Genomic DNA, 22,771 nt, shown 5'->3' with positions numbered 1-22,771 from the left:
TTAGATTGAGTGACATGCAAGTAAATCGCTGCTTCACCTGCAAAGTGTGTTGGGGCTTGGATACCGAGGATGGAGGAGGTCAATGGGCAGGTGTTATACCTTCTGATGTTGGAAGAGGACCGTGGACCAGGGTGACCCAGAGGGACACTGGGAAAGGCTGACAAGAGTGGGAAAAGCAAACATGTGACTGGTTGTGGCATCCCATTGGAGGTAATGGAAATGGTGGTGCACGGTCATTTGGATGTGGATGTTGACGGGAAGGTAAACTACATCATGTAAGGATAAAGATGGACTGTAATGAATGTACTGGAAAGTGAAATTCATTGAGATGGGTCTGGGATGGGATGGGGCTCACCATCCTTGTTGCTGTAATATGTTGGTCACTCAGCTGGTGTGACATCTTTACCAAGCTGGTGCACATGTTGTGACCAGGACCATGGAGACAAACTGCAGCCTCCATTGGAGTGTCCCCCTTTGCTGTCTACAATTAAAAGCTCATGTCTGGATTTGTCCAGTTGCTGGCTTGTCTGTGATGTTCCCTATTGGACAATAACAAGATGCAGGATTCCAATTGATACTGGGGGCTAGATGTCCATGCATTAGGGGGTATTTAGATGGCATGTAGCTGGGGACATGTAAACTGTGTTGCCTGGAGTTTAACCAGTGACAAGAGGGTGGGAAAATGGGTTGTATGCGTGAGGGAGGGCCAGCCATGGTAGCTATGTGCTGTGAGGCTGTGCATCTTTGTGTGTGTTGTGCCATTCCGAAGTCAATGAGGGGCAATGCTGGACTGTCAACACTTGTAGGGTGTACAGCAACCTTTCAAAGATGGCATGGGTGCAAGGATTGCTGATCTTTCGATGGATATCTTCTGAGTGCTGAGTTGTCCGCGGAATAGCATGTGATAAGGTGAGGCTGGGATCAGATGTGCAGGATGCTAAAGGAGTGGGGTAGGAATTTAATTAGGTGACTTTGGTAAGACACAATGAGAAATCTCATTAGGCCTCACTGTGAGAATCCCTCCAAAATTTTGATGTGACTCACACACTTAACTGAAAAAAGTAAGATTCAACCCAGAGAGATTGTTTGATGCTCTCTCCTTGCAGGTTGATGGCTCTCTGCTGCCTGGCCCCATACAATTAATAGACATCTGGTAAGGAGCAAGGAGCCAATCAAGATGCTATAGTCAAGCAGTTTTCCTTCAGTTCGGAACCTATGGGCTCTGTGGAGATTTCTTTTGTATCACTGTTCCAGGAAAACACAACATTGTCCACAACTCACAACGTGTTCTCATAAACAGGATTTTTAAGATTGCAGCCACCTCTTTTCAGTCTCCTTGGTTTAAAATAGCATTTTCCTCTTTTAGGCCAGAGTCCAAAAATAAAGGAAACACAAAAACATTTTTTTTATGTTATATGCCAACAACCTGGATCTTGGTGTACAAGACACAGTTGCTAAATTGATAGATAGTTTGAAATTTGGAAGCATTGTATACTGTGATGTGTACGGTTGTGTCTGTAACACATTATACTTTCCTAATCTTTCTGCCAATCAATTTAAACCCTCCGACCCTCTGCCAAAGAAAATATTCACTACATCCAGACCCTCAAAACCTCAAATATCGCAAGCAAATCTCCGCAGCCTCTCTGTTCCAAGAAGAACAACGCCAGCTTATCCAATCTTTCCACATAACTGCATTTTTCTTAACCTTATATCGAAGGACATTGTAAATACATTCTAAGTGGGCATTAAAATGTACATCAACAGTGACCTTTTCCTCTGAACTATCTACTCCTTAATTACATACGCCTGTTTTACATTCACACCGTCTTTCACTCACACAAATAAAACTACTTAATTCCACTACGGTATCATTATACTAATCATAATTCATTATAATCTGTGGTTACTGTGGGATAAAACATCACAGACAATTGTTTCTCTGTAAAACCCTCCTACATAGACTCATAGAGCTATACAGTATGGAAACAGACCCTTTGGTCCAACCTGTCCATGCTGACCAGACATCCAAAATAAATCAAGTCTCATTTGACAGCATTTGGCCCATGTCCTCTAAACCATTCTTATTTAAATGTTGTAATTGTACCAGCCTTTACCACTTCCTCTGGCAGCTCATTCCAAACATGCACTACCTTCTGTGTGAAAAAGTTGCCCCTTTGGTCCCTTGTAAATCTTTCCCCTCTCACCCTAAATGTATGCCCTCTAGTTCTGGACTCCTCCATCCCAGGGACAAGACCTTGTCTATTTACCCTATCCATGCCTGTCATGATTTTATAAACTGCTGAAAATGTGTTGCTGGAAAAGCACAGCAGGTCAGGCAGCATCCAAGGAGCAGGAGAATCGACGTTTCAGGCATGAGCCCTTCTTCAGGAATTCCTGAAGAAGGGCTCATGCCCGAAACGTTGATTCTCCTGCTCCTTGGATGCTGCCTGACCGGCTGCGCTTTTCCAGCAACAAATTTTCAGCTCTGATCTCCAGCATCTGCAATCCTCACTTTCTCCTAGATGATTTTATAAATCTCTATAAGGTCACCCCTCAGCCTCCAATGCTCCAGGGAAAATAACCCAGTCTATTCAGCTGTTCTCTTTTGCTCAAACCCTCCAACCCTGGTAACATCCGTGTAAATGTTTTTTGAACCCTTTCAAGTTTCACAACATCCTTCCTTTATCAGGGAGACAAGGACTGCACATCTGGATCACAGTTTTATTCATATCCAGTCAGAATTAAATTGCAAACTGAAAATTTCACAATCTCCTAATCCAGAGCTGTCACCAAATATATTATAAGAAACATATATTCAAAGACTGATGTCAGAGAATATGGGCTCTGTATGGGTTTATCAACAATCTAATAAATGTTGCCATTTGCATCTTTGCAGCAATTATTGTAAATATTGCACATAACAAATCATGTCCAGAAATTGATCACATTTATTAACATTGCTTGTTTGTCTCCTAATACTTCACTAAGCAAAAAGATCATTTATTATTTAAATACAAAATGATTTGGATGCCTCTGTAATTGCAAAACAATTTGCCTGCTCTCCACATTGTTATTGATTTAAGTGTTGCTCACTGGTCAATTATTAACCTCCAGTTCAGATACTATTTAGTTTGCAGAATGAACAGTACACAGAATTGTTTTTGTTCTGATTTGCATAACAAATGCATTTTCCAGACAAAATGAGACCTCGGGTTGTTGTGCTCTGCATTGCTGAACAAAGGACAAGAACATATAATAATCAATCTTGTCTTTTTCCCCATGAAATCCTGCAGTATAATGGAGCATACTGTCTAAAATAACAACGTTAAAAATCATACAACACCAGGTTATAGTCCAACAGGTTTAATTGGAAGCACTATCTTTCGGAGTGACGCTTCTTCATCAGGTGGTTGGGTTAGGGTTAGACAACCACCTGATGAAGGAGCAGCGCTCCGAAAGCTAGTGCTTCCAATTAAACCTATTGGACTATAACCTGGTGTTGTGTGACTTTTAACTTTTTACACCCCAGTCCAACACCGGCATCTCCAAATCATAAAATAACAACAGCTACTTTGTAAAAGACTCACCTGACATGATATATTAAGTAATATCACAGATCATGATTATGTTCCATCATCTGCAGAACAGTGATCCTAACTGGTCTTATTCTAACAGTGTACTACAGATGCTGTCATTTGAATGAATCACTCTCGTTAATTGGCTGTCATAATAAATAATTGAAATTGCCTGAACTTTAACAATCTGAACTCAGTTTGAAACCTTATTGCTGATCTTCCATCCACTAAAGAGAAATGAAATACTTTAAGACACTTCTAACTGTTTAAAGTGTAAGTAAATTTACAATTATTGACATTAAATTTGTGCTGTAACTTTATGGTTTACTTTAGACATGGATCTTTATTATTTGAGTAGACAAATAAGACCACAATGTGGATAACAATTTACATATAGGCACCTTACCACTGAAGGCAAAACAATGTAACACATGATAAAGTTTTTTTTTTATTTCAATCATCTGTTCCCCTCCCTTTCCCTTGTTTCAGGCTCTGTGCCTCTGCACTGTCCTCCAATGGAGAAGACATGCTGCAGTGTCTCTTTTCAATTGGCTGACTACGAGCAGGAAATCAGCACATGCTACATAATGGACACAAACTCCTATTGCATTATTTGATGAGTCAGCACAACTGAGTTACACCAACCACAAAGCACCCACCTCAAATATGTTTTTATCTCATCTCTTCTCCAAAGTGAATTGTAGAAAAAAGTTAAAAATAAGACCTTGCACATCTAACTAATTCACGGTTTAAGGCACAAATGGAAGAGAATGCTTTTGGCTGTAATAAATGTTTAAACAAATACTTGCAGGATTTCAGGAAGATTACTCTAAAAGCCCTCTTCATAATTCATCAATTAGAGCTTACAGGTTTCATGAAATGATTCATCTGATCAACTCCAGATCTTTTAAAATAAATAGGATTTTGTTTGAGATGAAAGATGTACTCTGTTGACTTTGATTATATCAACCATTATGTGTATTCAATGATTGATTCATTGCTCTATTTTTGCAAGCACACATTTTGTGTTATCATTAATTAAAATGCATATAAAATATGCCATTCTTCATTCTGAACAAATATGACAAAATTCAAGACCAAGCAGAATTATATCTATCTTGAAAGGAAATGAGACAAAACATGTTTCCTTTACTAATTGTCAGATGGCAAAGTAATGCTTCCCTTGAGGCATATAAATGAGTTACTGGAAATAGATTCCATTTTGCAATTGGATTATGCAGACAGATGCAAGAAATTACTTTTCCATTAGAATATGCACACTCCATGAACATGAATTGTATCACTTAGTAATTCATGATTAATAAAAAATCAAATCAGAGCATCATGTTGAAAAATGCTAAAATTCTGTTGTACAGCAATCTCTTTCAAGATTTTTTTAAAAATCAGAATATCTTACATATGTTAAATATCATCAGCAACTACTTAGGGTAGTTTGAGTTTTTCTGCATTGTGCTGAATTGTCAGATACCGCTATGACAACTCCACTCACTTTTTCTAATTATTTTCTCTTTTTAATTAGCCACAGGATGTGGACATCATGGGCTGGGCCCAGCACTTATTGCTCGTCTCTAGTTGCCCCTTGAGAAGGTGATGGTGAGCTGCCTTCTTGAACCACTGTAGTCCATCTGCTGTAGATTGACCCACAATGCCCTTGAGGAGGAAATTCTAGGATTTTGACTCAGTGAAACTGAAAGAATTAAGATATATTTCCAAGTCAGGATGGTAGTGGCTTGGAAGGGAACTTGCAGGTGATGATGTTCCCGTATATCTGCTGCCCTTGTCTTTCTAGATTGAAGTAGCTAAGTGCTTGGAAGGTGCTGTTTAAGGATTTTTGGTGAATATCTGCAGTGCACATTTAGATAATACACACTGCTGCTCCTGAGTGTTGGTAGCGGAGGGAGTGGATGCTTGTGGATTTAGTGCCAATCCAACAGGTTGCTTTGTCCTGGATGATGTCAAGCTTCTTGAGTGCTTTTGGAGCTGCACCTATCCAGGAAAGTGGGGAGTATTCCATCACACTCCTGATGGGTGCTTTGTAGATGGTGGGACAGGATTTGGGAAGTCAGGAGGCCAGTTGCTTGCAGCAAAATTTCTACTCTCTGATCTGCTTTTGTAGCCACTACATTTATTTGGTGTGTGCAGCTCAATTTCTGGTTAATGGTAGCCCTCAGGATAATGAGAAGTGCTCCAGATACACTCACTGCTAGTACAGCATCATGGCTACAGCGGTTTCAATAACTGTGGCAATGGTGGCAATACTCTGGTCAATGGTACCCTCAGGATAATGACAGTGAGACAGGCTGTCAGTGTTCCAGATAAACTCATTGCTGCTACAGTGGTTTCAATAACTGTGGCAATGGTGGCAATATTCAAGCTACAAGATTGCAACGGCACTTGAACCCTTATGTTTGGTGCTTCAGATTTATTGCAAACACTACTACCTCCTGATTGACCCATTCATCAGATACTTTTCAAAGACAATAATTTTTGGCAAAGATTAGTAACAGTTCCTCCATCTAATCTTCAATATTGCCAATGCTTACCGAAAAGTTAAAAAGTATTTTGAACCGATTGAACAGCTGCAAAGTTTGGCCTTTCATACCAGCATTTACACTTAAATGGCTGCACCCCTTGAAATTTCATCTATGATTAAATTTTCAATTCCCTTGTTGAAACCTGCATAAAGTCAAAGTTGTACTACAAACTGAGTAATTAAGGAAAAAAACTGACAAAAATTCCATTCGGTTTCTATACATATTTATATATGTATACATATATGCAATAGGCAGTTAGCCATACTAACTGGAATTGTTAGTTGTGTTATGAGATGCCAATGTTACAGGCGCACAGAGCACTACGTGGATTCACCGCAGATTTTGCATACAAAGCAATGTTTCATGCTACAGACAATCAGAAACAATTAGGTGGGAGAATGCTTACCAAGTAGCTGTCATTATACTGGAAGTGTAACCTAGAGTTTTCTTCTGCTGTGGGACTCAGTGGTTTTGGATCAGACATGGATCGCTGAATCACTTTGATAGTTCGAGGACTTAGAGGCTGATGTTTTGGTGGTTCAAGAGCCATTAGTTTCTGTGAGTTTTTGTCAACTGAAGGGGATTTCTCATAGGGCACAAATGCTGTCTCTTTGCTTGGGGTCATTGGTGAGATTGGTGAGTACAAAACTTTTGGAGATTTCGGTGGGGATGGAACAACTTGGAAGGCAGAATCCGCTCGAAGGTGATTTGAATACCCAATCTCTAATGGTGTTGGACGCTTTTTATCAGTTTTTTGTGGAGATACAACTGTAATGACCTTATGAGTCAGGTACTGGGGGCTTTGTCCATCTGAATCTGTTTCAGTCTGACAACCTAAACTTTCACCTTTGTATGTTTTCTCTGGAGCTGAAATGTGCTTTACAATTTCTATTTTCGATTCAACTTGAGCCCTTATGGAAGGTGTTCTTATGATTCCCTCAGGTTCAGTTTGAACAGAAATCTCAGCTACAGTCTGCATAGCAATATTAGAGAGTTTTGCAAAATGTGGCCGTTTTGCTTTCTCCATCTCTGCTCCACCATCAGCATATTTCCCAATACGAGACTTTCGTCTTCTGGAGGGAATGTCCCAGTCCTCCTGATTATCTTCATCATCAGTCTGAACACTGCTATCCACACTCTTCTTAGTTCTCCTTCTTCTACTAGTGTAGCATCTTTCTGTCCCTTCCTCATCATCAGTTTGGACTCCACTGTCAACTATCTTTTTGTATGATCTTAGATCCTGCATTTTTCCATCAATATCATCACTATATTGTCCTCCCAATCTGGGCATGGAGCTCCTCTTTCTCAGTACTCTTCCCTCTCTAGCATCAATGTCTTTCAAAGACATTTCTGACACTGAGCTTAGCATACAAGGTTGTGGCAAATGCTGAGGGATGCCTTCTGACTGAGCAGTATACCATGGCTGTGGTTCCTGGCCCATCATGGCTGGAGCTGTTGTATTAATATCCTGAGCATGCCAGAACTGACCATTTTCAGCTGTTGTGTACTGGGATTCTATGATTGCTTGATCTGTTGTTGTCTGAGGTGCGCTTGAACCAGAAGGATCATATGTGTACTGATATATTTGTCGAATCTTTTGTTCCTCAAGTTGCTGCTGTAGTTGTTGTTGTAGTTGCTGTATTTGTTCAAGCTGCATCTGTTGCTGGGCTATTGTCTCTTGCTGTATAATAAACTGAGCTTGCCGCTCTTCCTCTTGCTGATACAGGAGTTGTTGCTTCATTGTTTGCAATTCCTGAAGTTCTCGCTGAACAATAAGCTTTTCTTGTTCTCGAAATATCTGGATCTCATGTCGTTCCCGTTCCAGCTCCTCAGCTAAACGTATCTGCTTCATCTTCTCAAACTCCAACATTTCTCTTTCTATTAACAAATGTTTATTTTCCTCAGATACAGGTGAAGTCATTGGTGAGAGCTTGGACACTGCTACAGGTTCAATACTGTGTTTCTGTGTGTAATCGGTTTCAGTCTGTATAAAATTGACTTCAGATGATGTGTCGTGGTATGTTGCTGAAATTGTTGTCAGGTTAGACATAAGCCCAGATGTATCTAAACCTTGAGAAGCCCCAAGACCCATCTCTCTTCCTGTATCAGCTGTTGTCAAGTAACTGGAAGACCTGGACACTGGCTGAACGTGCTGCAATGCTGATAGTGAAGGCATTGTATCACTACTATGGAGACTAAGAGAAGTGCTGAATATTGAACCTGGCTGAGTAGTAATTGCAAAGGTGGATGGAATTGGAGTTGCTACAGAAGAATATACAACACCACCAGAAGAACGTAAAACACTTTGCATGCCGTAGTGGCTTCCAATAGTGGGTGTTACTCTTGCTTGAGAATACTGTGACATGCCAGAGTCTGTAATCACTTGACGGGTCTCTGGGTAACTCAATGTTCCCTTGTTGAGGTGATCTTGAGGCTGAGTACAAACTGCAGAATAGTCCATTAATTCACCTGTAATTATAGTGTAATAAACAGAGCTCATTCCTAGATAATCAAATTGATTTGTTGGGATAATCATTGGCATTCCATCCAGATGCTTAAAGCAAAGTTTGCATGCAAGTCTTCACCATCATCAATAGTGCCATTACACATGAAGCAAAAAATAATGCTGAAAAGAAACATGCAGTACATGCAAGCAGCTGTGTGCAAAGATAACAATCAACAAGTAAATTGCATTCCATTTTCACATGCTTAAGTTTTGTATCAAAGTAAAAATGATAAGATTCAGAAATGATGCAACAAAAAGAGATTAGCTTAGTATGAGTTGAGGGTACCCATGCTGTCTGAATTTTAAGGAAAGATCTGTTGCTGTTTGATACTGACCTGTTGTCAGTTTTCCTGCAGTAAGATCCACTGCTGCATCAGTGCTACTACTGCAATAGTCAAAACTATGCTTGCTTTTGTATAGAAACAGACCAGCTTCAGCCAAGTTGGTGTCAGACATGGAAGGTTTCATGCTCCCAAATCCTCTGTAACCATGGGTTGCACCATGGCCATATGAATAATGATCATCTCTGTACCCATAACGATCTTCAGGGAGGGTGGAAGCAGGTTGCTGTGTCAATGATGAACAGCTGCGACCAAATGGAAATTTGTAAACCATATCACAGCAAACATTGCGTCTTCCTGCAGTAAGATCCACAGGCTTATCTTCCTCTTCTACAATTGTAGTAACAATTCCAGTTGTTAATTCATCCACTGACACCATCATTCGATGGGGTTTTGTGGTACTTAAATCAACTGCTTCAACTTCGGTTGATTCCACATCTGTCCATCCATTTGTTGTGCTACCAGGAGCTTTCGTCACTGGTTTATTGCTAGACCAGCCAGAAATGGAAGCAGCAGTACTGTAGGTCAGGTTGATTGGAACTTCTATTGTGTCTGTGGCTGGGGACTGACAACGAGCAGCATTGTATGTTGCTTGATCAACCTTGGTCGTTAGCGGAATTGGTATAGAAACGGAATGGCCAAGGTCCACGGGCCCTTCCAAAGTGTCAGTGGTTGCAGTGAAAGTGGCGCTACCTGTACAGGTAACTACAGTCATACTTCCTGTAGATATTGCCAGTGTTGAAACTGAAATTTGTTCACCTGATTCAGTTTTACTTAGATTCACAATGGCAGGCTGAATCGTACTAATATGACGTAAGCCACTAGAATCAATGACTAAAGCATGTCTTCCTCCATCTACAGAGAAAGTAGACAAATCCATCCCATTGTCGGTCATATCTACGTCTAAATTTGACAAAGTACGAAGGTCAATTACATCAGTAGTGAACTGTGCCATGTGCTCTAGTGTTCTCCCATTTTCTGGAAATTGTGGAAGCTCAAAATATTTTCTTTCAGGAGGTATGGTAATAGCGACACTAACTGTGCCCCTACCTGGTATTTTATCAGACAGCATTGAAGCTGGTGGCTGTGGGACTTCTGTTGTCATTTCATGTTCCACTGTTGATACAACACCCTGTGCCAAACTCTGGTAAAAATAAACTGTTTCTGTTTTTCCCTTTTCAATTATTTTCTGAGTTTCCAAAGATTTGGTAAAGTGAGCCAAGGACATGGCCGGTGGTAGACCTTTTGAAGAGGACACTGATGATTGGATGGACGATGCTTGGCAGGTGATAGGTTCTGTAGGAGTACCGGGTTCAGATGGCAGAGTGATTACTACATATGTAGCTTGTGAATGCATAGTTAACTTTGGAGAAGATTTATTTGAATGTGGTGAGATAGGAGATGTAGGGGAGATCAACTTGAAATCTCCTGGCGAAGTCAGGTTCAAAGACAAAGTTGTATTTGAGTTTAAAGGTTTGTGTTGTGATTCACTTGGTCTATGTACAGAAATAGGAAGATGAGGAAGTGATGGCTTTGGTGGAATTGCGGGCCGTATTCCATCTGTTGGTCTTGTGGTAAAAACTAATGCTGATGGAATTGAGGCTGGCTTTGGAGGGACAGGAGGTGGTATTGGATGAAATATTTTCCCAGTTGCTGTTACACTTCTCTGATCTAAAGTATTTACTTTACAGATTGATACATCAGTTGTGGATCTTTTCTTTGGGATGGTAACTGACTTTGAAAAAGCTGGAGGAGGTAAAGGAGGAGGAGGGGGTGGTGGTGGTGGTGGTGGTAGAGGGAATGGTGAATGAGTGGGAGAATGTGCTGATGATCTAATGAAGGGTGAGCACCTTTCAGAAGGAAGAGAAGGATCCTTGGTTGTAATTTGTGCTTGTGAAGGAGTGATGGTCACAGAATGGGTAAGTGTTGTTGAGACAGAGAACCCTGATGCTGGACTTGATGTGGTTGCAATTTTCACTTTTCCTGGTAATGAAACAGGCAATGTAACTACTGATGTTGGGTCTGTCATCCCTGAGAATCCACAAACAGCAACCTGCACTGAGGCTGCAGTCACTGACACTGAAGTGATAGTTTTATCTGAAATACTATCCAGAGAAGATTGCTTATTTAAAAGCTGGCTAGTTTCCAGCACCGCTGAAGTCACTGCTGTGGAAGTGAGAACATCCGAACTGTCTAGATTAGGAGGCACTGAGATCAGTACGTGGCCAGATCCAGCTGATAACCCAGAAGAACTGGTGGTTGAAGTGGGATGCACTTGGGACATTCCTCCTGTTGTGGAGGTTAATGGAGTCACTGTAGTCTTAACAGTAGATCTGGGTGTTGGTGCTGAAGTGTAATTGTCTTCACTTGTGGTTATACTAAGGACAACAAAATCTGTTGTCCTTGATCCACCGACTGACCCAGTGGAACAAACTGGAGAGCTGATAGTTGTGGTGACAGTAGAGGCAACAGGAAAAGCCTTGGATGTTACAGTTGATGTTGATGCCGTATTGCTGGCTGTCGTCCCTGGTTTGCTCTGTTCTACTATTTGAGCAGTTTCATATGATATCCCCCTGTTATCTATATAGTATTGTTCTCCATATTCTACATCAACGTCATCTTCTATGGAAAAGTGCTGAGTAATTTTGACATCAGGAATGGCATGCGTCATGCCATTTATTGATGAAATTTGAACTGGCTTTGTTCCAGAAAGTGGCATTGAGGTTAACGGTTTGTCTTGCACCACATTTGAAGCAGCTGTACTTGTTAGTGAAGAGTCGCTAGTTGCCTCTGACTCAGCAGACATGGAGTCAGGTGAACTTGGCTGAGTTGGACTGGTGCCAGGAGTCAGCAATGCACTTTGTCGTTTCATAAGCTCCTCATAAGCAGCATCAGCATCTAATAACTGCTTCTCAATCTTTGTGGAAACTTCACTGGTATCTAATGGAAATGCAACAAATGTTTCTTTTGCAAAAGGAACAGAGGAAGGCAAATCCTGTGGATGGAGGTTTATACCTAGAGGTTGCCTGTAATGAAGACATTGTGCATCATCGACATTAGTGTTTTTCTGCATTATTTCTTCATAAATTTCATCTGGACTTCTTAATTTCTTTTCAGATCCTTGTACCAAACCAGTGCTGGTCTCCAGTCCAGTGTTAAGAAAACGGTTATCCATTGTTTCATTGTACTTATCTTCAACTAGAGACTCATAGATATAATCTTCGATTAACATTCCCCCATATAAAGGTTCCTTGTCAAATACATCATCAGGTTCTTTTTGATTCTTAAGTAATTTTGCTTTCTGCATCATCTCTTCATATGCTTCTTCTGCACTTTTCAAAGACCTCTGATTAATAGCACCAACTTCGTGCATAGTGCTACCTGCATTCTCATCTGTAGGAGAATATAGTGACACTGATGTTGGCAATTTATAAACTTTCTGTACCTCTATAATTTTTTCTGGATGTATCTCAAAACCTTCTGGCTCAGATTCAATGCTGGGGGAATATTCAGAACATGAAGAGCGATGTAACTCCTCCATTTCTGCTGCTTGTCGCAACTCTTCTGTTGGTGAAGCATCTTCAATTGGTGACAGATTACTAGGAGGGGTTTTCGGACGTTCACGTCTTCTCTGAGCTCTTAGCTCATCTTTATCTTTTTTTGATTTCTTTGTTGAACTCTTTCTTTGTTGCTGTTCTAACTCTCGTTGCTTCTCTTGTTCTCGCAGAAGTTCTTCTTCCTCCCGCAACTCTTCTTCTTCAGAAGAGTCTTCAATAGTAGGCAACAGAGGACCAGGTGATCTGTGTCTTGCCTTTCTTTGCTGTTTACTCTCTCCAAGCATCTTCTTGTGACTTGGACTACTGTCACTGTCTTCATCCAATGATGATACTGATGTAGGTGAAGTACCAGGTGTAAAACTGGATGTGGCATGCAGACTAGATGAGCCTTCACCTCTTGATCTATCTTCTGGTGAGTCAGTTAAGCTTTCCATCTCTAGCTCTGGTTCTTCTTCATAGTATAATCCATCATTTTTGATTTCAGAACCATCTTCTACATATTTATTTGTAATAGTACTGTTCAAATCTATTGTTTTAAAACGTCTAAGACCTCCACCAGCTGAGAGAGACAAATCTTCATTGTCTTGACTTTTAGTCTCTCTGTATTTAGCCTCAGGACTCTCATCATATACTTCTTCATCATCGTCATCATCATCTACATCATGCCATGAATGGCGCCTCCCTGGATCATCATCATGACTGGCACTACTTCGCTTTGAAAGACGTTTGTGCTTAACAGTTGGCCCTTTACTCTCCAGACGTCCTTTTCCACTTATCTCTTTCAACTGAGTCCTGATATATTCATCTTCTTCAGAACCTGATGCATCTTCTTCTGCACTCATCTCAATAATTTGTTTTCGAATAAAGTCTTCTTCATCACCAGATCCTTGGCTATCACTGCTTGATGATCCAATACTAACTTTCCTCTGCCTATGAGGACAAGGTGAGTGCTCACTTTCACTACTGTCTTCAAGCGAATCATATCGTTGCCTTCTTATTGCTTCATCACCCTGAGACCCGTAACTTTCGTTGTAGTCTTGACGAGCTATTTTATCTTCATGATCATGATCTTCCAAAGCTTCCTCGTCTTCTTCCTGAATATCTTCAAGATCTTCTTCATCTGAGCTATAAGACTCTGGTGTAATTGATAAGGTTCTTGGTCTGTGTCGCTCTCTTTCATGATCAGAATAAGGTCCATAAGGATCTTTATGTTGGCCTGACTTCTCATGATGTACTGTATTTGCCTGAGCTTCTAAGATTGAAAGAACAGTACTTTCCAGCTTGGCAAGATCTGATGGACTTGAAGGGCTACTTTCCTGAGAAATGGAATCTTTCCGAGCCGGTTCTTTGAGCAAATCTTTATCTTCACTTTGAAGGAGGGTTGGAATTTCACCGAGTGAACTGGATATGCCATCCGAGGAATAGCCTGTGTCACTCAGACCCTGGGGACTTCTCTGCTGCTGAATTGCTGATGAATCTGACTTTTCTTCCTCTTTTTCCTGTTTGGGAGGATAAATTATTGAGTAAAATATGAGGGTAATATTAACCACATTAATTTACAACTTCAACAATTACATAAAACTTCATAAAGTCAATAAGACATCATGCTATAAGGACAGCAGACCAACCATAACAAAGACATAAAGTGCTGGACAAACTCAGCAGGTTCGGTTGCATCTGTGGAGAGAGAAACAGAGTTAATAGTTTGAGTCCAGTGATTCTTCTTTGGAACTGATAGTAGCAAAGGAAAAGATAGTATTTATGTTGATGACGGGTGTAGAGGGGAGAAAGATAGTATTTATGTTGATGACGGGTGTAGAGGGGAGAAAGGAGTGAATGGATTGGCACAAACAAAACCAAGAAAGAGGAGAAAAAGCTCCATCTCCACTAAGTCACTCATTCCTTTTCCCTCCACTCCTGTAATCAGCGTAAATATCCCCTTTCCCTAACTACAATCAGTTCTAAAGAAGGGTCACTGGACTCAAAACACTAACTCTGCATTCTCTCCACAGATGCTGTCAAACCTGCTGAGTTTTTTCAGCAAGTTCTGTTTTTGTTTTAGATCTTCAGCAACCACGGTTCATTGTTTGAATTTCGAAACAACTTTGCAGAAAATTTAAATTTGCAGCAAAAATTTTATATCAAAATATTCAACAATTGGTATTTCATCTTTTTCACTTTAATATGGTTTCCTCTTTGGAAACAACATTTGACCACCAATTACTATCAAATTGAACATGTCCAAAAAGGCTATTTAATTTCCAACATAAATCATCCCTATTTATAAATTGAACAGTGGCAAGAATGTGTAATCATTTTTAACGAAAATGATTGGTGATATGGCATAGAGGAACCTAAACCAGTGACTCTTAATAAATATTTCACTAAATAATATCCAATTAACTTCCTGAAAGATTGGATAGTTTCACGTTAGACCATTAAATATGTCTATCTATAATGATCCTGTGTTTCTGACACTTCAGGCAAATACTTGTAACTTCTTTGATTTTTGACTCTGCTGGAGTTAGGAAATGTCTTTCAAACAATCCATATCTTCCACTGGAGTACTTACCATTAAAAGATACAATGACATTATTTTATTTTCAAAAAAAAGGTAAGTACATTGTTTAAATAAAGTTTACTAATTAACATGCAACAGTGAAATATTGTAAATATCTGGACTTGAAAGGTTTTTCAAAATTACAATCTGCTTCTGGTTCAATGATATTAAAGAGCTTAAAAGATATTTGGATAAGAACATGAATAGGAAAGATTTGGAGGGATATGGGCCAAGAGTGGATAGATGGGGCTAGTTTAGCTTGGGATTATGTTCGGCATGGACTGGTTTGCCCAAAGGTCTGTTTCTGTGGCCTAAGACTCCAAAATATATGTTATAGTCCAACAAGTGTATTTAACATTTGGAGGGCTGCTCCTTTGTCATCATAAATAAGAATGTAAATTGAGGCTCTCCAAATATTGGATCTCTCTTTATAATCTCCAAAAGGAAAGGCATAGTATTATGAATTGGAATGATGAATAATTTAGAATTAGCAAGTTTTGAGAAGATCTGTAGCTCAAGTTGTGGTTCTGGATGTAGGTTTTCTCACTGAGCTGGAAGGTTCATTTTCAGAAGTTTGGTCACCATGCTAGGCAACATCTTCAGTGAGCCTCCGGATGAAGCATTGCTGATGATTCCTGCTTTCTATTTATATGTTTGGGTTTCTTTGGGTTGGTGATGTCATTTCCTGTGGTGATGCCATTTCCTATGGTGATGACATTTCCTGTTCTTTTTCTTGTTGATCAACAAACACATTGACTTGGACCCGACTTATCACCCCTTGAGAAAAAGAACAGGAAATGACATCGCCATAGGAAATGACATCACGAAGCCAAAGAAACCCAAACATTTAAATAGAAAGCAGGAATCATCAACAATGCTTCGTCCGGAGGCTCACTGAAGATGTTACCTGGTATGGTGACGAAACGTCAGTAAATGAACCTTTCAGCTCAGCGAGCAACCTACATCTGTAACTTAGAATTGCATCTCCCCCAAAAGTAAGCATAAAAAGGTGCTTACATGCAGTTTTCTTTGCATTTTTGGGCCACCTCATTTGAACATTACAGTCTGCATTAAAATGATGAAGTTAAAGCAGCAATCGTCTGAGATCATAATTCAATGGAAATGTGAGAATGAAAGGAAACTGTAAAAGGGCATCAGTAGCATCATGGTTATATTCAGAGAAGCATTAATCCATTCCCAGTTCATAGAATTTGCAAAGTGCTCACATGGGTGGCCTGCCGTTAATAGTTCAATCAATACATATCCAATAGACTCAATAACCTTCTTTATCTACATAATACTTATTAAGAAATATCACATGTCTATCATATAGGGCCTTAGGAGCAACAGGAGAAACTGTGGTTATCGTGAAGCAATGGGAAAATAAATGTCATATTTATACAAAACTGAAGATGTTGTTGGCTGCAGAATTCTTGTCAAAATGATTCTGTTACCTCATAATTTAACAATTAACTTCATCAATCACACTCACAATAAGGACAATATATTGCGTCAGTGCTTGCCAAGGGAAAAATACAAAAGCATAACACAATCCAGAAGATTTCATTTCATTTCAACCATTTGATTGTAAGTCTGCCCAGATATGGAGGAATTGTCTTATGAGGGAGAGATTGCATGAATTAGATAATTGAATTTAGAAGAATGAGAGGCAACATTATTGAAACTTTGCAGATTGTTAGGGGACAGGGTACATGTGGAGAGATTGTTTCCCCTGTGGGACAGGCTGGCAACAGAGGGCATCATTTCAAAATAATGGTTTGGACATTTAAGATAGAGATGAGGAGGAATTTCTTCTTTCAGAGAGTTGTGAATCTGTGGGATTTGTTACCACAGAATTCTGTAGAAGTTTGGTCATTTAGTATATTCAAGGCTGAGATAGACAAATTTTCAATTGGGAAGGGATTCAGGGGTGATTGGTAAAATGCAGGAATGTGGAGTTGAGGATGAACAGATTATCCATGATCTCATTGAATGGCAGAGCAGACTCAATTGGCTGAATGGCCTACATCTGCTCTTGTACCTTATGGTCTTAGATCTAGGGGAAAAGTTTCTTCCTAATTTCTGTCTCCATGTCCCTTATAATTTTATACATTTCAATCATGTCCCCTCTCAATCCCTGTGCTCCAAGATAACAACCTAAATCCATCCAATCTTTCTTCATAACTAAAACCTTCAGCCTAGGCAACATCCCGGTAAATCTCCCCAATACTCTCTTCACTGCAGTCACTTTCCTTCGAGAACGTAGATTCCAGAATTCCACACAATATTCTAGCCGTGGCCTAACTAATGGTTAATACAGTTCCAGCATAACCTCCTTGCTCTTAAACTCTGCGTCTCAGCTAACAAAGGTCAGCAACCCATATGCCTTGTTAACCATTTTATCTATATGCCTGCTACTTTAAATGATCAGTGAACATGCACACCAAAGTCCTCTTATTCTCAGGGTCTGACCTTTCATCATTTATTCCCTTGCCTTATTTGTCTTTCACCTCACACTTATCCAGATTAAATTCTATTTGCCACTGACTAGCCCATCTGAGGAGCCCATTGACATCCTTCTGTAATGTAACACTATCCTCCTCATGATTTACCATGCCACTAAGTTTCATATCATCTGCAAATTTACTTGTGGTATGAGATTCTTGCTCCCTGTATGGATGAGGAAAAGGGCTCTGGACAGGATGAGCCAGCTGACCACGGCACCATGGTGCAGAAGGCCATTCAAGAGGGGGGAGCAAATAGACAAGTAGTTGTTATAGGGGATTCTATAACTAGGGAGACAGATCCTTTGCAAGCCGGATCGGGAGTCTCTCATGGTGTGTGCCTGCCCCGAGCCAGGGTGCAGGACATCTCCGACTGGTTTGAAAGGATATTGGAGTGGGAGGGGGAGGATCCAGTTGTTGTGGTCCATGTTGGCACGAACAACATAGGCAAGGCTAGGAAGGAGGACCTGTTTGGGGATTTTCAAGCACGAGGTAGGAAATTGAAGAATAGGTCCTCATGGGTCATAATCTCTGGATTACTGTCCAAGCCATGTGCTAATTGGCATAGGGATAAGAAAGTTAGGGAAGTAAACACGTGGCTAAGAAATTGGAGTGGGAAGGAAGGATTCCATTTCATGGGACATTGGTATCAGTTTTGGAGGAGAAAGTGAGGTCTGCAGATGCTGGAGATCAGAGCTGGAAATGTGTTGCTGGAAAAGCGCAGCAGGTCAGGCAGCATCCAGGGAACAGGAGAATCGACGTTTCGGGCATAAGCCCTTCTTCAGGAATCAGTTTTGGAACCAGGGTGATCTGTACCGTTGGGATGGTCTCCACCTGAACCGATCTGGAACCAGTGTTTTGGCGAAAAGGATAAATAGTGTGGTCACTAGGACTTTAAACTTGTGAGTCGGGGGAGAAGAGAAAGGGAAAGCAACAGGGAGTATGGAGTCATGTAGAAGGATAAGCAGCAGGTTAGCATGTGTGCAGGGTTTTTGTTCAAGGCAGACTAGGAATGAAGCAAAAAGGAATGATAATTTAGGACATATTACTAGAGATGTTGGAATCATGAGGATAAGAAAATTAGCATTAAGATGCTTTATCTAAATGTTCATAGTATTTGTAACAAAGCAGATGAATTGACGGCACAATCATTGTGAATAATCATGATGCGGTAGGCATCACAGAGACATGGTTGCAGGGGTTTCAGGACTGGCAGTTAAACATTCAAGCATTTACAACTTATCAAAAGAACAGGGAGATGGGCAGAGGGGGTGGAGTTGCCCTGTTAGTTAAGAATGAGATTAAATCTATGGCACTGAATGACATAGGGTCAGATGATTGGAGTCTGTGTGGGAGGAGTTGAGGAACCACAAAGGCAAAAAAACCATAATGGGAGTTATGTACAGACCTCCCAGCAGTGGTCAGGACCAGCAATGCAAGATGTACCAGGAAATAGATAGGGCATATCAGAAAGGCAAATCACAGTGATCATGGGGGACTTCAATATGCAGGTGGACTGGGTGAATAATGTTACCGGTGGATCCAAAGAAAGGGAATTCATGGAATGCTTACAGGACGGCTTTTTGGAACAACTTGTGATGGAGCCCACAAGGGAGCAGGGTATTCTGGACTTAGTTATATGTAATGAGCCCGACTTTTGAGGTATACAAGATAATGAGAGGAATGGATAGAGTCAATAGCCAGAGACTTTTCCCCAGGGCAGGGTTGACTGGTACGAGGGGTCATAGTTTTAAGATATTAGGTGAAAGGTATAGAGGGGACATCAGAGGAAGGTTCTTTATGCAGAGAGTTGTGAATGCATGGAATGTGTTGCCAGCGATGGTGGTGGAAGCAGAGTCATTAGGGACACTTAAGCGACTGCTGGACATGCACATGGATAGCAGTGAATTGTGGGGTGCATAAGTTAAGTTATTTTATTTTACATTAGGACCAACCCTCAGCACAACATCGTGGGCCAAAGGGCCTGTTCTGTGCTGTACTTTTCTTTGTTCTATGTTCTATAAAAGATCTTAGAGTGAGGGAACACTTAGGAGGCAGCGATCATAATATGGTAGAGTTCAGTCTGCAGTTTGAAAGAGTGAAGGCAAAATCAGATGTAATGGTGTTACAGTTAAAAGGTAATTACAGGGACATGAGAGGAATTGACGAAAATCGATTGGAAGGAGAGCCTAGTGGGGAAGACAGTAGGTAACAATGGCAGGAGTTTCTGGGTGTAATTAAGGACACAGTACAGAGCTTCACCCCAAAGCAAAGAAAGATTATGCAGGAAGGGACTATACAGCCATGGCTGACAAAGGAAGTCAGGAAATGTATCAAAGAAAAAGAGAGAGCCTGTAATGTGGCCCAAGGCACTGGGAAATCAGAAGATTGGGAAGTCTACAAAAACAAACAGAGGATAACAAAGAAAGAAATAAAGAAGGAGAGAATCAAATATGAAGGTAGGCGAGCCAGTAATATTAGAAATGATAGTTAAAGTTTCTTTCAATGCATAAAAAATAAGTGAGAGGCAAGAATAGAAATTGGTCCACTCCAAATTGATGCTGGAAGGCTAGTGCTGGGAGATAAGGAAACAGCAGGAGAACTTAATAAGTACTTTATGTCAGTCTTCACAGTGGAAGACATGAGTAATATCCCAACAATTAAGGAGAGTCAAAGGGCAGAGTTGAGTATGGTTGACATTACAAAAGAGAAAGTGATAGAAAAGTTAAAAGGTCTAAAAATTGATAAATTTGCTGACTCCGATGGGCTACATCTTAGACTTCTGAGGGAGGTGGCTGAGGAAATAGCAGAGGTGCTAACTGTGATTTTTCAAAAATCACTGGAGTCAGGGAAAGCCCAGATGATTGGAAAATCGCTGTTGTAACCCCCTTACTCAAGACAAAAGATGGAAAATTATAGGCCGATTAGCCTTACCTCAGTTTTAGGTAAAATTCTAGAATACATCATTAAGGATGAGATTTCTAAATTCTTGGAAGTGCAGGGTCAGATTAGAATAAGTCAGCATGGATTTAATAAGGGGAGGTCATGCCTGACAAACTTGTTAGAATGCTTTGAAGAGGTAACAAGTACGTTAGACCAGGGAAACCCAGTGGATGTTATCTATCTAGACTTCCAAAAAGCCTTTGATAAGGTGTCTCACGGGAAGCTGCTGAGTAAGGTGAGGGCCCATGGTGTTCGAGGTGAGCTACTGGCATGGATTGAGGATCGGCTGTTTGACAGAAGGCAGAGAGTTGGGGTAAAAGGTTATTTTTCGAAATGGCAGCTGGTGACAAGTGGGGTCCTACAGGGTTCAGTGTTGGGGCCGCAGCTGTTCACTTCATATATTAATGATCTGGATGAAGGGACTGGGGGCATTCTGGTGAGGTTTGTCAATGATACGAAGTTAGGTGTGCAGGCAGGTCGTACTGAGGAGGTGGGGAGGCTGCAGAAAATTTAGACAGTTTAGGAGAGTGGTCCAGGAAGTGGCTGATGAAATTCAACGTGAGCAAGTGCAAGGTCTTGCAGTTTGGAAAAAATACAGGCATGGACTATTTTTTAAACAGTGAGAAAATTCATAAAGCCAAAGTACAAAGGGATCTGGGAGTGCTAGTCCAGGATTTTCGAAAGGTTAATTTGAAGGTTGAGTCCATAATTAAGAAAGTAAATGTAATGTTGTCATTTATCTCAAGTGGGTTGGAATGCAAAAGCAGCAATGTGCTTCTGAAACTTTATAAAGCTCTAGTGAAGCCCCATGTAGAATACTGTGTCCAATTCTGGGCCCCACTCGTCAGGAAGGACATACTGGCACTGGAGCATGTCCAGCAGAGATTCATATGGATGATCCCTGGAATGGTCGGCCTAGCATACAATGAGTGGCTGAGGATCCTGGGATTGTAATTCATTTAAGTTTAGAAGGTTGAGGGGAGATCGAATAGAAACTTACAAGATATTGCATGGCTTAGAAAGGGTGGACGGTGGGAAGTTGTTTCCATTAGGCAGGGAGACTAGGACCTGTGGAGGGGGTCAATTTAGAACAGAAATGAAGAGACATTTCTTCAGCCAGAGAGTGGTGGGCCTGTGGAATTCATTGCCATGGAGCAAAGTGGAGGCCGGGAGTTAAATGTCTTCAAGGCAAAGATTGATAAATTATTGACCTCGCAAGGAATGAATGGATATGGGGAGAGTGCAGGTAAGTGGAGTTGAAACGCCCATCAGCCATGATTAAATGGCGGATTGGACTCAATGGGCTAAATGGCCTTGCTTCCACTCCTATGTCTTACAGTCTTACTGATCAACTCTCCTACATTCAAATCTAAATCATTTAGAGCTACAGAGGTAGAGCTGGAGAATGGGTCTAGCTGGGTAACATGATATATATCGACTTTTAAGCCTGCCAAATCACTCAGACTGTTTTCTCTACCTGTAGTAATTTCTTTAAACTTACCACAGTTTTTCTCCCTAATTTCTATACCAATCTACATCCTGCAGCTCTATCACAAATTACCACTGTGGTTTTAAATGGGCTCAACTCTTTCCTTTAATCTTTTATCCTCAATGTATTTGAAAATAATTTAGCATTTTCCTCTGTTTTACCTGCCATTAACTATCATGCCTAATTTTGCTCTCCTGATTTCCTTTTTAAGATCCCTCTTGCACATTCTGTTCTCCTCTCGGGCTTCTGCTGTTTCAAGTCCTCAGTATTTCCCTTTATCAAACTCTCAACATCCAGGGTTTGCTGGAGATTTTGGACCTCCCTTTATTTTTATTGGAGCATGTTGGCCCTGTCCTTTCCTTATACCTCTCTTCAATACATCCCACTACTTTGACAAGATATACCTGCTCCTTTGGCCAAACTATATCTGATCCTATTAAAGTTGGCCTTTTCCTAGTGCAGGGGTCTGTGTAGTAGAATCACATTTATAGACATGCAAGATACATTGTATTCCATTAGGTAGAAACTCTACCCAGTCTATTGGTTTCTGAGTATAACTGCAACCATTTTTTTCACAAAACATGTTTCGTTTACAACTTCTCAACATCTATGCGTATATTTTTGGTGTCCTGGCTGTTTCTCATTTGCTCCCTGGTTATTTCTGTCCAATCAATTTTGTCTCTGGCTCCCTCAGGTGGATTTTTCTCTGGTCTGAGCTGCTGCCTCATTGCTGCTGAC

At 40.6% G+C, this 22,771-nt stretch overlaps 1 protein-coding gene across 1 annotated transcript in view; it reads right to left on the bottom strand.

Annotated features, from left to right (window-relative positions):
- Positions 1-22,771, bottom strand: part of pcloa (piccolo presynaptic cytomatrix protein a) — a 568,528-nt gene that overhangs the window by 258,813 nt on the left and 286,944 nt on the right. The window contains exons 5-6 of the mRNA XM_043713231.1: positions 8,975-14,036; positions 6,540-8,602 (exon numbers count right to left, since the gene is read on the bottom strand). Of these exons, the coding sequence (XP_043569166.1) occupies positions 6,540-8,602; positions 8,975-14,036 (7,125 nt within the window). The remainder of the gene's footprint in view (positions 1-6,539; positions 8,603-8,974; positions 14,037-22,771) is intronic.

This window comes from Chiloscyllium plagiosum, chromosome 23, assembly GCF_004010195.1.
Source record: "Chiloscyllium plagiosum isolate BGI_BamShark_2017 chromosome 23, ASM401019v2, whole genome shotgun sequence".
Lineage (NCBI taxonomy): Eukaryota > Metazoa > Chordata > Chondrichthyes > Orectolobiformes > Hemiscylliidae > Chiloscyllium > Chiloscyllium plagiosum.
Note: the sequence above shows the minus strand (reverse complement) of the source record. Positions and strands in the feature narration are given on the sequence as shown.